Source organism: Procambarus clarkii, chromosome 13 (assembly GCF_040958095.1).
Source record: "Procambarus clarkii isolate CNS0578487 chromosome 13, FALCON_Pclarkii_2.0, whole genome shotgun sequence".
Classification (NCBI taxonomy): domain Eukaryota; kingdom Metazoa; phylum Arthropoda; class Malacostraca; order Decapoda; family Cambaridae; genus Procambarus; species Procambarus clarkii.
Genome location: NC_091162.1, coordinates 10,554,579 through 10,571,352, shown reverse-complemented (window position 1 = coordinate 10,571,352; position 16,774 = coordinate 10,554,579). Strand labels below are relative to the sequence as shown.

At 51.3% G+C, this 16,774-nt stretch overlaps 1 protein-coding gene across 4 annotated transcripts in view; it reads left to right on the top strand.

Moving 5' to 3' along the window:
* LOC123757338 (uncharacterized) overlaps positions 1–16,774 on the top strand; it is a 157,306-nt gene that overhangs the window by 110,329 nt on the left and 30,203 nt on the right. For all 4 annotated transcript variants that reach the window (XM_069323612.1, XM_069323611.1, XM_069323613.1 and 1 more), the window contains one exon: positions 958–1,085. In XM_069323612.1, the coding sequence (XP_069179713.1) occupies positions 958–1,085 (128 nt within the window). The remainder of the gene's footprint in view (positions 1–957; positions 1,086–16,774) is intronic.

Sequence of the window (16,774 nt, the reverse complement as noted above, 5' to 3'; positions counted from 1 at the left end):
CCTCCCGGGGAGGGGGGAGCTGCGCAGACAGCGGCGCGGCAGTGTGTGACGTCACACTAATTTGCTTATTTTCGGTTGGGGAGTTCTATCCACTAGTTCGGTATTAGGTAGCAATTTTAACCAGAATAGGGGTTTGTTTTGGGGCGCTTACCTTTCTGGGTGCCTGTTCCGGTCGATGGCAGACATAGAATGCTTCCAACTACACGGGGGCTTCTATAGGCCATTGCTCCCCTTGCCTCTCTGAGGGGGCCCGGTTCTGGCCGTGGTCCCCGGTAGGCCTAAGAACTCCATACACATGACTGATGCCAAAGTCTGACATTAGCATATCAGCCTGGGATAGCTCCGGGGAGCCTCCGGGACTCACCCAGAAAATGGCGTTTCATTACATTCAACGCTGGTTTTATAATCATATAAGTGTTCGGACATCACGTTTCATGTTACATCTTTCATTTTGGTATCAAATTGTGTGCATTCTAAAGGCGCTTATTTTGATACTATCCCAAGGTCGATTGGATAAAAAATGAATTTTATACAAATATTTTTGTAGTGGACGCAAGTCCAGTCCAAAGTTAGGACTCAGGAGAAAAATAATGGACGCGAGTCCGGTCCAGAGTGGCTGATAGTGTTAACTAGTGGTTCAGCTGGTCGACCGGAGAGCAGTGTTGGCCCCAGACTGCTATCTTGGTATCTCGGGTACTTGAGGGTGGAGGGGGGTGCGTGTCTGCTCCAGATACAGGCTTCTGAGCCCGTATTATAGTTGTTAATTTCTTATACTTTAGTATGAAGATATGTTGTTGAATAGGCAGTAAAGGAATAGGCAGGATCTCCTAGCCTAAGCGAGAGATTTCCGTAACAATATAGTACTGTATAATGTAGGAATTGTAAACATTTTCATGATAAAGGGAGAATTTAATTTTGTGTCAGTATGTAACTCATTACATATTGTTCCAATGGCAGGAAGCCGACCTTGGGTGTGCAGTGTTTGTGGCCGTTCATACGTGACAAAATACAAGTTACGTGCCCACATGAAAGCCCACACTGGAGAATTAGTTTGCTCTGTATGTGGCCGGCAGTTCACCTCTCAGGTATTTTTGTATTTTGATTTGTTTTCAAATATTATTTTTCAGCCCATTAATATGTACTATAGTTGAGAATTGCATACATAGCATTTAACTTTCTAACACTTTCTAAAAGAAAAGATCTATAAGAAAAATCCAAATTCTACAGGTTTGCTAAGTAATCATGTAAGGCAGGGCTCCACAATACTTTCACTTTCAGAGTACTTCAGAAGACTGAATCATGAATAGGGGAGACCACTACATATATGAAAGTCTTACTATACAGTGAGCTTATGTACTAGTGGCTTGTGGTTATTGTCAAATCAAAATATAGTGTTTTAAGTGTTCGCTAATCCGGACTCTGTTCACCCACACCTTTGGGTATTTCTGAATGACATTACTCAACAGAGTAGCAGCAAAGGAGTTGGGTTACAAGACACTTCATCTGAGTTCTGCCAGAAAAAGGGTTATATGCAATATATATATATATATATATACATATTGCATTGTAAGCCTTTGTATAGTACTCATTCACTATTTTTTGTCAATTATGTGAGTATCAATGTATCCAATGACCCCCATCCACCTTCCTCCTACAGTGCTTGAAGTCAGATGACTTAGATTTCTGGGGGAGCCCCGTCGGCTCCCCGGAGCTATCCAGGCTGAATGGATATGTATAACTTTCTGGCATCAGTCAAAGTGCTAGGAGTTCTTGTCTACCGGAGACCACGAGCCAGAACCTGGCCCCCTCAGAGAGGCACGAGGAGCAATGGCCTATAGAAACCCCCTTGTGGTTGGGAGCATTCTATGTCTGCCATCGACCGGGACAGACACCCAGAAAGGTAGGCGCCCCAAAACAAACCCCTATTATGGTGAAAATATTGCTACCAAAAGCCGAACAAGTGGACAGAACTCCCCAAACAAAATTATCAAACTAGCATGACGTCGTCACGTCGCCGCGCCACCGTCTGCGCAACTCCCCCCTCCCCGAGAGGGGGAAGGGGGAGCCCCAGACCCTCCATGCCGGCGATCCAAATGGCAGTTCTTGGCTGATGGTATTACTGGCTGGTCAAGTGCCTCTGGCACTTGACCAGCCTAAAACTGTGAACCTAAAACTGTGTTTTAGGTTCAGTTCTGTGCCTTGTGGTGTGGACTGTCTCTACCGGTGGGGTGTGAGCCAGGAGTAAGATTCCACGGTACTCGGGCTGCATGTGCCTAGGGCTATCTTCCCTAGGTACCCTGTAAGTACTGCCCTTGGGGCTTGGGGCCACCTTCCACAAGTCACCTTGGGTTCTACCTCCGCTGTGTCCTTTACTGCTCGGTACTGGGCCGCCCTTGGAGTCGGCTGGGGTTTTGTTGCCCTGGTTTGTCTCTGGGTAGGTGGTAGTTTTCGTCACTGGTAGGGGCGCGGGGTACTGCACCGCTAGTTTTCACCATTAACAGCGGCCGGCTCTGTTCCGCCTGGGTACGTTGTCCTCTTGCAGGGTTTTTCTTTTGTTTTTGTTTTTGCCTGGTGGGGGGTCTGCTTTTACTATGGTCCCTCTTTCCTGTTTTAGGTGAATTTCTTTCGAATTCTTCTGTTAGCGGTACTCCCCACTTGGCTTCCGTGAGTGGACACGTCCCGGGGGTTCAGCTTTAGCAGTTTGTTGGTAGAATTGGGCGCCGGTTCGCGGTACCCTGCCTGGACTTCCCTTAGCGTGTACCAAAGGCTAAGGGCCCTGGGAAACCCCACGGGGGCTCCGTGGTCCTCTAGGTGTGTCCCCGGAGTCCCCCTCGCGTCCTGTGAGTTTGACGGTTGATCTGTCCCCTTGTCTCAGGGTGACACTCACAGGTTGTGCCTCCGCCATGCTGCCTGTTGGGTCCTTGTTTTTGTGACCCAGAGTCGTCCGATGATTGTTGTCGGTACGCGCGCTCCTTCACCCAGGCCACTGGTCTTGATAATCGGGTGCAGGCGGCTACGGCGTTGCTTGCTGAGTGTGTGTTGCTGCAACGCTCTTGGTTTGCGGCCCCGGATGCCCCGAGGCTGCCCCGTTTTGGTGGATGGGGTCTGGACTTTGGGGTGTTGGTCGCTTCAGCTTTGGCTCTTTCCGCTTCTTGTTCCTCCCCTTCTGTTCTACTCACTTCCTCCCTTGCTTCCTGCTCCGAACCATAGGAGGGTTTCGGGGTTGGGGCGGGGTCTGGTTGGGTTGAGACTCGGGCGGTCTCGGGGGTTTTCCTCTTCCGGGGTGGTGGCGGAGGCATTCGAGTCGGTCCCTCCTGCCGTGCAGTATGGGTCTGACCATTGGGCTCCCTTCATTAGTGTTTGCACTGGCTGCCTCGGCTTTTCCTTGTTAAGCTGGGGTTTTGGGGGTGCGGCTCGACCCTGGGTCATGCCGTAGAGGTTCCCGGGGTTAGGGAGGGGTTACCTGGGGGGCCTCGGCCCTGTTTGCCCCTCTTGGGTCCTTGTACCTTTGGTGTGGGGCTGGCAGTTCCTCACAGTGGGGTTATTCCTTCCCTCTATGTTCCTGTTTTCGGGTATACCCCTCCCTGGGTTCGGTTCCGTGTTCCTTCAGGTTCGTCAGTCCCGTCGTTCCTGGGGGTGTGTTTCACCCCCTTTTCCTTACCCTTTTTCGCTCCTATGTCGCGATGCTGTTCACAAAGTAAAAAAAAAAAAAAAAAAAAAAAGTGTTCAGGTAAGGTACATCCGTACAAGGTGTGAAACATTGATGGATTTCTATATTGACCTAATACATAGTGCCTAAATTACTTCGTATCGTTGTCCCTGCGTGTCCCTTGCTCAGGGGTGCTTGTCATGGTTCTCGTTGGTTCGCGAGTCTCTTCGTACCTTCCAATATTATTGGAACGTCTGTTGATTTTCGATGTGGTTTCCATCGGGTCTTTTGTCGGCCTTGTTGGTTCCCTTCCATCATCTGTTTTCTTTCGCTTCGTTTTCGCCATGTTTTGTTTTCGCATCGTCTCTACTTCCAGTTTCGGCATTCTTTGCCTTCGTTCCGCACGCCTTCCTGGTGTTTGTACGATGTCTGTTCGTTGTGTGTGCGATTTGTGTGTCCGCCTGGTGTACGAGCCACGCCTCCCGGTGGACGGGTGTTGCGTTTTGACCTCGTGTGCTGGGGCCGCGGTGTGCGTTTTATTTACGGGCGGTATGCTCATGTGTTCGCGCCGTTTCTCGTGGTTTTCTATGGCTTCTTGCTCGTTTCTCCCTCCGGTCGTGGCCCTCTGGATGCTGAGGGTGTTTTGGATTTATATCTGGGGGTGTCACTTTGTTCTTCCTCTGTACTGCTTCGTCTTCTGCAGGGCGCGCACCTCTGGCCAGTCTTTCTCCTTCGACCTCGCATTTTATTCAGGTAAGGGTACATCCTGTGCCTACTGCCTTGAGTATGCATGGCTTTCGGGCACACCTTTAGCGCTGCTCCTAGTATGTTACTTGGCTCACCTGTGTTGTGGCACGGTCGTGTGTCTGCAGGTGAGGTTGCCTTGTCTGGCGCTTCTGTTGGCCTAGTGCTGGGTCTCACTTTTGGTGGGGTGCTTGCCTAGTGGTGCTTGCGGGGGTTGAGCTCTGGCTCTTGGGCCCCGCCTCTTCTGTCAGTTGACGGTTGCGCAGTTTCCTGAGCCTTCTGGGCTCTGTCTTCTTGTTTGCTCCTGTGGGTGGCGTCTGCCTCCTCCACATGGCATTTTGGTGCTTTTGGCTTCCTTTCGTTCTGCCATTAATTGTTTTTTTTTAGTGTCTGTGGCTCCTTTGGGTGCTCACTACCTCCTGTGTCCCCTTGTGCGTACCTGCATACGGACATAAGTACAGTGGCCCTGCGGAGGGCCTCTTGGCCCGTGCGAGGCAGCTACTACATTAAATTAAATTTTGCTCCGAGGGGCAAGTTTATTGGGCAGCGCAACTCATCTTGTGAGTGGACACACCGCCATAGCAGCATGTACAACACTCCCCAATAGGATGGAAACCCGCTGGGTTGTTCATCCTGTCACTTGTACCGAGACACAGCTGGGATTTCCTTAACTGTCTCAAGTGAACAGCTCCTCAAACAAGAAGATTAACATACATTCCCACTCACTTACATGTCCAACCCGCCCTTGCACCAATAGTGGGGCCCCACCACCACGTTACGTGGTACTTGGTTCCGCACATCACTGGGCCTGTTACCGTGCCGGTCATTCCTCCGGTCTTTCCTGATTCTGAGCTTATCCCTTTTATGCCCATTGTTTCGTGCCCACAATGTGCCGCACGGGTGGCATGTGCCACTATCTCAGTTTCTATTGTTTCGTGGAGATTGGTCAATAAACATGAACACTAAGGAACTACTTCTCTTTTGTTGCATATACAGTAGTTGTGGGTGACCGTTGGCGGGCAATGGTGCGGGTTGGGCGCACCGAGTGTCGGTACGGTGTCTCGCATGTCTGTTCTAGACCACACTTGCCGGTAGACTAGTTATTATTCGCTACTCTGCTGGTTATATGCTTGGGCGCCGCCTCAGTTCCCCACAGGTTGGCAGGACTTTTTGTTGGACGTACGGAACGGTTTGAGTTCCGTTGTTGGTACTTTGTGGAGCTTTGCTTCTCTAGTTAGGCTCATGCGTTTGGAGCGTGTATCTTCTTGGGATACTCTACTCCCTCCGCCACCCTTGTTCACTGTTCCATCCTTGTTTACTCTTCCCCGCTTGGCGGGATTGCGTCGATGGCTCCTGACTTGGGTGTTTGGTGTGGTGTTTGGTCACCTTGCGTGCGTCTTTAGTGCCTTTTGTCCATCTTTTGTTCTTTGTTGGCCTGTGGGGCTCTGCCCCGCATTTCGGTGCTTTTGTTTTCGTTGTAGACCCCTAGGTCTTTTCCCTGTCTGGACACTTTCCTTGCCTATCTTCGGTGCCTGACTGCACCCTCACATAGCCGAGGGTGAAATCATCTCAAGAACCTCAAGATAACCCTGCTGTCCGTAAGGTCCCTCGGGTATGTACGTGCTCCTCTACACATTTTGTGGTTGGTCGTGTGCATTACTTCCCGGCCGCTCCTTCGGCCGTATTCGTGGTTTTCCTTACCTAATTCAGTTTTTCCTCCCCCATGCTACACTTTTTTGTGTATGAGTTTTTCAGTGCTTCTTGATTATCCTGTTTGGTGCTCCGGTGGACCTCTGTACATGTTCCACGTCCTGCTTTTGGACTTCTCCGGTGTTCCATTGTGGTACCGAGTTCCTGCGATTTCTGTGTGGTTTTCTGCAGGCTTCAGGTTGCGCTGTCTGTGAGGCGGGGGGGTGTGGGGGCTTTTCGGTCTGCCGCTCCGGCCTTCCTGGTTCCTTTTCTTGGAACCGGGTTTGCTGGTTTCCGGTCCTGGTGTCGGTTTTTCTTTGTTCCTTTTCCGGACTGGGTGTGTTTGTTTTCCTGCGGTTCTCGTCCTCGGTAGTTCTCCTCTTGGATGCCTCGGGGATGCGTGTATCATTCTTCCCTGCTGGAGCTGGTTCTGTTGCTCCTTTGGGTTGCGGGGTCGCTGTTTTTAGATTCGCGTTTTGATCGTGGTGTTCGTTTCTCGTCATTTGTGTCGGCACAGGTGGGTTCGTTATTGGTCGCCCACCTGCATGTTTCGTCTAGGGGCGGCGTTTGGTTTTCCTATCACTGCGAAGGGTCCTTCGGTCTTTGATAGGGTTGGTTTGTCTTCCCTTCGGGGTTGTTCTGGGACCGTTGTCTGGGATTGTCCTGTCACCTCATGTTGGGTGGTGCTAGCAGCGCCGCTCCTGCTTACGTTCAGTGTTGCGGTTCCTTCTGCTCCATTCCACTTGCTGTCCTGGGCGTTGTTCCCCTCTGGCCTGCTCTTGAGTTTTGGGGCCGTCCTGGTCGTTGGCCTGGGTGGTCTTTTTCTTCTCGTTTTGGTCTTTTTGTTTCTGGTTTTGGTTGTTCAGTTAGGACGTGTGGTATCCGCCTCCCGGTTTCTTCCCTGTTTTACTTATCTTTTGGTACGGTAGCTCCGGGGAGCCAACGGGGCTCCCCCCAGAAAACCAGCGTTGAATGTAATGAATCGCCCTTTTCTGGGTGAGTCCCGGAGGCTCCCCAGCATCCCTCCCTCCCTCCGATTGGCGGCGTTTTCGCGTATTTTGACATCCAGCCTAAGAACTGCCAGTCGGATCGCTGGCGTGGAGGGTCTGGGGCTCCCCCTTCCCCCTCTCGGGGAGGGGGGGGGGGGTTGCGCAGACGGTGGTGCGGCGACGTGATGAAGTCATGCTAGTTTGATAATTTTGTTTGGGGAGTTCTGTCCACTCGTTTGGCTTTCGGTAGCAATATTTTCACCAGAATAGGGGGTTGTTTTGGGGCGCCTACCTTTCTGGGTGCCTGTCCCGGTCGATGGCAGACATAGAATGCTCCCAATTACAAGGGGGTTTCTATAGGCCATTGCTCCTCGTGCCTCTCTGAGGGGGCCAGGTTCTGGCTCGTGGTCTCCGGTAGGCAAGAACTCCTAGCACTTTGACTGATGCCAGAAAGTTATACATATCCATTCAGCCTGGATAGCTCCGGGGAGCCTCTGGGACTCACCCAGAAAATGGTGTTTCATTACATTCAACGCTGGTTTTTTCCTTACCTTTTCCATGCAAATGTATAATTTTTAAGAATTTATTTTTTATTTTCTTGGGGGGGGGGGGAGCCCCGTTGGCTCTCTGGAACTATCCAGGCTGATATAGATATACAGTAGTATCTTGGGTTACGAACGACCCTGTTTATGAACTTTTTGGGTTACTAGCCCGATTTGTATGTAAAATTTGAATCTGGATATGAACTTTACATCGGGATACGAGTTTGTTGATATGCGTACGGCCGAACTAGCACATGGTGGCACGGCAATTGCGCCTCAGTTTAACCCTCAAACCGCGCATATCATATATAAATGATATCAGTGACAAAACCAAAACCGCGCACATCATTTAGATATGATTTTGTGTCTAGCGCTATAATTTAAACGCCCCGCCTGGGATAGGGGCAGCTATAGTACAGCCACGACCGATAGTTGCCAGATGCCACCTAGAAAAAAATCCAGGCCAACATTCTTGAGTGTTACAGCGTCAGTATTGAGGAAACCACCAAGGCTGGCGCATGCAGCACGAGCTCACAGCACCGCTGTTCAGCTTGTGACCACAGCATCGCCTACAAATACCATAATGTAAATGATACTGCTATTATTTACCAGTGATAGTATTACTGAAGCCCCCTGACTGTGATAAAACTGACCAGGATTCTGATAATAGCAGGACTGTGGTGATATTTAGCGCTGTGCTCCATGGAGGGAGGAGTAAGGCTGTGGGAGGGAGGGTTGTGGCGTCGTCAATAAATGTCAATAAATGTGTGTGGCCACCATTTATTGACTGCACTCACCATACCAGCTTAGTGGTTCGCTATGGTGAACACAAATGTAGATACTTATATATAACGTGTGTATAGTATGAGATAACAACGAAAGGGGAAGGTTGGGAGCCGCCATTTTGGTGAGGGAGGAGCGTCATCTGCACGACTTGGCATGGTGTTTACTGATGGCCACTATGGTCTTTGGGCACCATACCAGCTATACCATTAATCAACAGACAATCAAGAACATAATGGGCAAGGGTGTGAGACCTTAACATACCACATAGTTTACACTTCGTGTCATTATCATGAACACCTATCCCATATTCCCAGTAATATTTGTACCCAAGCCTGAGCCGCATGTGCGCAGAGTCACTCCAAGCATTTCTCCTTTTACCATAAGTGAAATGGGTGTTTTGACTCACACACATGTAATGTTGCATGGTTTGACTTCTCTGATACAATATACTTCTCCTCTCCACTTCTGCCTGTGCCTGAATATTTCTGATTTTGCTTCTTATTTGTCTTATTGTGAATTCACATTCGATGTCAACTTGTGGTTTTGATGTGGCACGTTTGACCAAGTCATCCGCCACCTCGTTGAGCACTATTCCAACATGAGATGGAATCCACATGAATTTCACACTATGACCTTTCAGCTGTATTTCAGTTATCCTTTTCTTACAATCCTCAACTATGGACATGAAGACTGCAGTTCGACTGTTTAAGGAATAAAGTGCTCCTCGGCTATTGACAAATACAAAAACATCTTTGTCGTCACGATGTACTTCCTCCAAAGGGTTTAGATGGTCTTGAGTCTCGGGCATCTCGTGGGATGCCCTCTCCAGTGTGACGACGGAGGCCCTTGACTCCGATCCCCCAGCCGAAGCCTCTGGGTCTGACCAGTGGGCCCCCCTTCTGTTTGGCTTACTCTGCTGCGCTGGCCTTTTCTTTAGGGGCCGGTGCTCTAGGGAATGACTCGGCCCCGGGTCCCAAGGAGGTGAATCCTGGGACTGGGGAATGGCTGACTTGGGGGCCTTGAGCCCCGCTGGACCCCCCCTGGGTTTTTCTACCCTCGGAGCGGGGCTTATTGTTACAATGAGTGGGGGTTCTCTTTTCCCCCCTCCACATACGAATTGGATTTGGTGTCTGCCCCTCCCCAGGTTAAGTTCTGTGTCTTCCGTGAGAGCCGGTCGGCCGAGCAGACAGTACGCTGGACTTGTGATCCTGTGGTCCTGGGTTCGATCCCAGGCGCCGGTGAGAAACAATGGGCAGAGTTTCTTTCACCCTATGCCCCTGTTACCTAGCAGTAAAATAGGTACCTGGGTGTTAGTCAACTGTCACGCGCTGCTTCCTGGGGGTGGAGGCCTGGTCGAGGACCGGGCCGCGGGGACACTAAAAAGCCCCGAAATCGTCTCAAGATAACCTCAAGATAACCTCCTCGGGTGAATCGTTTCCGTGTTTCCGGAGGTTCTCGGCTTCCCGCATCCAACCTTCTGCAGTGGGGGCAGCCCTTGTGGCTTACCTTCTGCGTGACTCGGATTATGCCTCGATGATGGATCTGTCGTCTTTCAGGTTTGGGACTTCATTCTCTTTATGGGTCCATTACGAGGTTCCGGAGTCGTGGCTGGCAGACTGTCCTGTCTTTGCCTTGGAGGCCTGGCATTCTTTCTATCGTTCCTGCATGCTTGAGTGGTGCGAGGTTTCTCCTGTGGTTCAGGTTTTCCTGGGGGCCACCTTGAGCACCTTAATGAGTGCTTGTTGGCTCCTGCCCTTCCTCGGGATGTTGGTGTTCTGCAGCTCCATGTGCAGGTTCCCTCCCTGTCGGCTGTGCAGGTGGCTGAGGATTTGCGCGCCAGGGGCCTCTTGGCTTCGGCCTTGTGCTTCTTTTCCCTCCTGGAGCTGTCTTCGGACTGGTTTGGGGAGGACGTGGGGGTGCTTGGGGCTGTTCTGGGGTCTGGTGCCTTGATCTCGGCTGCTCGCGAGTCGGCTGCCTTGTTGAAACTCTTTGGGCCAATCTTAAACGATGCGGTTACCCAGTTTTACGCTTCCCGGCTCGCGTGTCGACAGGTGGTGCTTGCCTCCTCTATGGAATCTGCCTAGGCCCTGGCTATTAGGATGTCTTCGCCTTTTTGTCTGCTGCTTTTTGCTCCTGCGGCCGTGGCGCAGTATATTCAGGCGGCGTCGGCCAGTTGCCATCCAATGTCGGACTTGTTGGTTCTCCGGGGGTCCTGTGGGATGCCTTCCCAGAGGGGTCGTGCCAGGGCTCGGGGTTCCCTCTCTTTGTGGTAGGCCACTGGTGCCAGGTTCAGGCTCGGCTCCACCTTCAGACCCGCCTTTGGCTGGTCGGCGTGGTGTTCGCCCTGTTCAGGGTTTTGGGTCTCGTAAGGGGCACCGGCTCCTGCGGTTCGCCCCATTGATGGGGCGATGGGGGGGAGACTTGCGCTGTTCGCTCACGCCTGGTCCCACGATTTGTGGGCATTTTGGGTCGTTTCTTTCGGCCTGCAGTGGCGTTGGGTGGCCCCTCCTTCGGGAGGTTCAGGGCTAGCGGGGAAGGCCTCTTTTTCCTGCGCTCCGTCGTGGAGTGGGTTCGCTTGGGTGTCGTCGAAATGACGATTTCCCTCAGATGGGTTTCCCGTCTGTTTCCAGTGCTGAAACGGGACTGTGCGAACCTGCGGTTCATTCTGGACTTGTCCTGTCTGAACCCCTGGGTTCATTGCCCCTCCTTTTGGATGACTACGCTGTCCCAAGTTTGGCTCTTGTTGGAGCTGGGTTCTTGGATGGTGTCCCTGGATCATCCAAGAACCAGGCTCCAACAAGAGTCAAGCCTTCAGGACGCTTATTGGCACGTCCCAATTCATCCGGGGTTCAGGGACTGGCCCGGTTTTGTTGTGGGGCGGCAGTGTTACTGCTTTCATTGTCTCCCGTTCGGGTTGAACCCTGGCACCTCGCGTGTTCACACGCCTTACATGGGTAGTTGTGGCCTGTTTGCGTCTTTTAGGTGTTCGGTTGTTGGCCTACCTTGACAAATGGCTGGTTTGGGCTCCCAGCCAGTTCAGTTGTCAGCTAGCCAGGGATTTGGTTCTTTCCCAGCTTGCTGGGTTCGGGTTCTTGGTGAACTGGAGGAAGTCCCGTTTGGTTCCCTCCCAGGTTCGGACATGGCTGGGTCTTTTGTGGGACTCTTGGAGCTCTTCCTTGTTTCTCTCTCCGGAATCTCTCCTGCAGCTGCGATCTCGCTTGCGCCTGTTTCTGGGGAGCTCCCAGGTCACCCGGCGGTTGCTCGAGGGTCTGTGCGGGAGCCTTAACTTCGCGATGCTGGTCTACCCGCCGGGTCGGGTTTGGCTTCGTCGGCTGTCCTGGTTCCTTCCGGGACATCCCTTCCGCCTTTCGCGATCGCTGGGTTTGGACCCCGGGGGCCTTGCGTCGGCTGCTGCGTCGCTGGCTTTATCTTAGGGTTTTTCAGGGTTCAATGCCTTGGCGCCTACTCGAGCCCACACTCGATGTGTTCATGGATACGTCGTCTCTTGGTTGGGGTTTTGTGACCAGTACTCATAAGGCTGACCAGGGACGGTGGAGTCCGTCCTTCCGTCGAGTCCACAGCATGGTGCGGGAGTTTGCAGCAGTGTGGTTTACTCTTCGGAGGGTTCGGGTTGCCCGCGGATTAACGATCCGACTCCATTCGGACTGCTCCCTGGTGGTTCATTGTCAAAACCGGGGGAATTTGATGCGGTCCTTGGCTCTTTGGCGCTGGTCTTTTCGGGTGACTCGTCTGCCAAGTTCTCGGAGTTTGGCTCTCCTGGCAGTTCACGTGCGGGGCGTTTCCAATGTCTTGGCTGACGGCCTGTTACATTTCGTTCCCCTCTCCACGGAATGGACAGGCGACGCCGACTCCTGCAGTTGGCTTTGCCGCACGTTCAGTCGCCCCGAGGTGGACCTCTTCGCTTTGACGTGGTTGCAGCGCCTTCCCCTTTATGTGGCGCCCTTCCCCGACTGCGAGGCTGTCAGGGTTGATGCCTGTCTTCAAGACTAGTCGAGGTAGGGGTTCCTGTACCTCTTTTCCCCGGTTCAGCAGTTGCTCCAGGTCCTGACTCGCTTGGAGACTTACCAGGGGAGAGTTGTCCTCTTGGCCCCTTGGTGGCCGGCCCAGCCGTGGTTTTAGGCATTGCTTGCTCGGTGTCTGAACCTGGAGGTTTTCTCGCAGCTCTGTCTTTTCCAGCAGATTGGACCGGAATGTCACATGACTGGTTCGATCTTTCCCTCGAGTCTTCACGTATGGTATTTTTTACTCGAGTTTATCATCATCTCTATGGTGATCAAGTGGCTTCCTTGTTAGTGTCCCACCTGTGGGTTTCGTCTTGGCGGCAGTATGAGGTTTCCTGGTGGTCCTTCCATTTCTTCTTGCGTCTTCGTCATTGTACTGTACTTCGGTTTCTGTTCGGTGGTGTTGTCCTTTCTCTCTTGGTTGTTCCAGGACCGTCACCTTATGCCTAACACTTTTGCCTCACGTCGAGTAACGCTGTTGGTTGGTGAGCTTCATGCTCTGTTCCGGTGCAGGGGTTTCTGCTCTTTCAGTCTTCGTGATGGTTTTGTTTGTTTGCAGCTGTCTCCTTTTCTGGTAAAGAACGAGACTGCTGCTTTCTGGAGGGGGTCCCTGGGTTGTGGATGCTTGGTTGGTTAAGCCAGGAGTACTTCATGTTTTGTGTCTGGTTGCGGCTCTTCGCCGTTATTTGCACGCCACGGCTTCTGTGTCCAGGGACGCGCTTTGGGTTGATCCTGTTTCCCTTCTTCCCTGTTCGCGGGTGCGGGTCTCCCAGGTCGTCCGCAGAGTTATTAAGGCTAGCCAGCCTGCGGCCTATCCCCGTGCCCATGACGTTTGTAAATTCGCTGCTCTTGCTGCCATCTTTGGCAACATGTCCTGGGCTGACATTCGGGCGCCGGGTTTTTGACAGTCGAACAGGGTCCTGGCTGCTCATTACCTTGTGAACGTCCCTGGGCCTAGTCGCACCTGTGTCGCTTTGGGTCGTCGGTTGCAGCCAGTTGTCTCGACTTTGGGTTGAGGAGTGAACAGTGACCGTCTCCCGGGTAAGTCCCTAAGTTTTCCTCTGTGGGTAGTTGGCTCCGGGGAGCCGAAGGGGCTTCCCCCAGAAAACCAGCGTTGAATGTAATAAAATGCCATTTTCTGGGTGAGACCCGGAGGCTCCCCGGCATCCCTCCCTCCCTCCGGTCGGTGGTTTTTCGCGTATTTTGACATCCAGCCTAAGAACTAAGGATGGATAGCCGGCGTGTGGGGTCTAGGGGTTCCCCTTCCCCCTCCCGGGGAGGGGGGGAGCTGCACAGACAGATGCGCGGCGACAAGTGACGTCATGATCGTTTGCTCGTTTCGTTTAGGGAAGTTCTATCCACTTGTTCGGCTTTTGGTAGCAATATTTTCACCAGAATAGGGGTTTGTTTTGGGATGCTTACCTTTCTGGGTGCCTGACCCGGTCGATGGCAGACATAGAATGCTTCCAACCACACGGGGGTTTCTATAAGCCATTGCTCCCCGTGCCTCTCTGAGGGGGCCAGGTTCTGGCTTGTGGTCCCCGGTAGGCCCATAGAACTCCATACACATGAATGATGCCAAAGTCTAACATTAGTTTATCAACCTAGTAAGCTCCAGGGAGCTTCCGGAAAATGGCGTTTCATTACATTCAACGCTGGTTTTCTGGGGGGAGCCCCTACGGCTCCCCGGAGCTATCCATGGCTGATATGGATACCCTAACTATTTTGCATCAGTCAATGTGGGTGGAGTTCTAGGCCTACCGGGGACCACAAGCCAGAACCTGGCCCCCCTCACAGAGACACGGGGAGCAATGGCCCATAGAAATGCACATGTGATTTGGAGCATTCTATATCTGCCATCGCATTCTATATCTGCCATCGCATTCTATATCTGCCATCGACCGGGACAGGCACCCAGAAAGGTAAGCGCCACAAAACAAACCCCCATTTTGGTTAACAACAAAAATCGACAAACGAGTGGACAGAACTCCCCCAGGAAAACGAACTAACAAGAATGATGTCACACGAGCCGCGCCACATGTGGAAAAAATGCTCAAGGAGCTCGGTAAGAACAAAGCAGCTGGCCCAGATGGCGTTTCACCATGGGTTCTGAGAGAATGTGCATCTGAGCTCAGCATTCCACTTCACCTGATCTTTCAGGCATCCCTGTGTACAGGAATCGTAGCAGACGGGTGGAAACAGGCTAACATAGTTCCAATCTACAAAAGTGGCAGCAGGGAAGACCCCCTCAATTATAGACCTGTATCATTGACAAGTGTAATAGTGAAAGTATTGGAAAAACTAATCAAAACTAAATGGGTAGAACACCTAGAGAGAAATGATATAATATCAGACAGACAGTATGGTTTTCGATCTGGAAGATCCTGTGTATCGAATTTACTCAGTTTCTATGATCGAGCCACAGAGATATTACAGGAAAGAGATGGTTGGGTTGACTGCATCTATCTGGACCTAAAAAAGGCTTTTGACAGAGTTCCACATAAGAGGTTGTTCTGGAAACTGGAAAATATTGGAGGGGTGACAGGTAAGCTTCTATCATGGATGAAAAATTTTCTGACTGATAGAAAAATGAGGGCAGTAATCAGAGGCAATGTATCGGAATGGAGAAATGTCACAAGTGGAGTACCACAGGGTTCAGTTCTTGCACCAGTGATGTTTATTGTGTACATAAATGATCTACCAGTTGGTATACAGAATTATATGAACATGTTTGCTGATGATGCTAAGATAATAGGAAGGATAAGAAATTTAGATGACTGTCATGCCCTTCAAGAAGACCTGGACAAAATAAGTATATGGAGCACCACTTGGCAAATGGAATTTAATGTTAATAAATGTCATGTTATGGAATGTGGAATAGGAGAACATAGACCCCACACAACCTATATATTATGTGAGAAATCTTTAAAGAATTCTGATAAAGAAAGAGATCTAGGAGTGGTTCTAGATAGAAAACTATCACCTGAGGACCACATAAAGAATATTGTGCAAGGAGCCTATGCTATGCTTTCTAACTTCAGAATTGCATTTAAATACATGGATGGCGATATACTAAAGAAATTGTTCATGACTTTTGTTAGGCCAAAGCTAGAATATGCAGCTGTTGTGTGGTGCCCATATCTTAAGAAGCACATCAACAAACTGGAAAAGGTGCAAAGACATGCTACTAAGTGGCTCTCAGAACTGAAGGGCAAGAGCTACGAGGAGAGGTTAGAAGCATTAAATATGCCAAAACTAGAAGACAGAAGAAAAAGAGGTGATATGATCACTACATACAAAATAGTAACAGGAATTGATAAAATCGACAGGGAAGACTTCCCAAGACCTGGAATTTCAAGAACAAGAGGTCATAGATTTAAACTAGCTAAACACAGATGCCGAAGAAATATAAGAAAATTCACCTTCGCAAATAGAGTGGTAGACGGTTGGAACAAGTTAAGTGAGAAGGTGGTGGAGGCCAAGACCGTCAGTAGTTTCAAAGCGTTATATGACAAAGAGTGCTGGGAAGACGGGACACCACGAGCGTAGCTCTCATCCTGTAACTACACTTAGGTAATTACATGTCTGCGCAGCTCCCCCCTCCCTGGGAGGGGGAAGGGGGAGCCCCAGACCCCCGCGCCAGCGATCCCCGCCCCAGTTCCTCGGCTGATGGGATAATGCACAGTCGTGTGGCTCCAGCTCTGGTCTTGTCTCAGTGCTGTGACTTGTTTGCAGTGTTGCTCTTACGGTGGCCGTGTGAGCTGGGAGTATTATTCTCAGGTACTCGGGCTGCATGTGCTTAGGGTCACCTTCCCTGAGTGCCCTGTAAGTACCGCCTTTGGGGCTTGGGGTTGCCTTCCACAAGTCGCCTTGGGTCTACCTCTGTTGGCTTTTCGTTGCTTGGCATTTGGCCGCCCCGAGGGTTTGGGGGGTTTTACTCCCTTGTTTACCTTAGGGTAAGTGGTAGTTATAGCACTGATGGGGCGCAGGGTACTGCGTAGCTAGTTTTCACCTATGACAGCGGCCGGCTCTGTTCCCTCTGGGTACGTTGTCCACTTGTGTGGTTTTTCTTTTATATTTGTTTTTGCCTGGTAGGGGGGTCTGCCTTGTGTTCCCCCCCCCCCCCCCTTATATTAGGTTCACTTGTGTGGTGGCACCCCCTGTTTCGCCCTCACGAGTGAACACGTCCCGTGGGTTCAGCTTTAGCAGTTTGGTTGGTAGTTTGGGGCGCCGGTTAGCAGTGCCCTGCCTGGGATAACCCTTAGCAGACCCAGTCTAGGGGCCCTGGAAAACCCCCCGGGGGCTCTCGGGTTCGATAGTGGAGACCCTTGCGTCCCCTCTCACTTTGTGTGA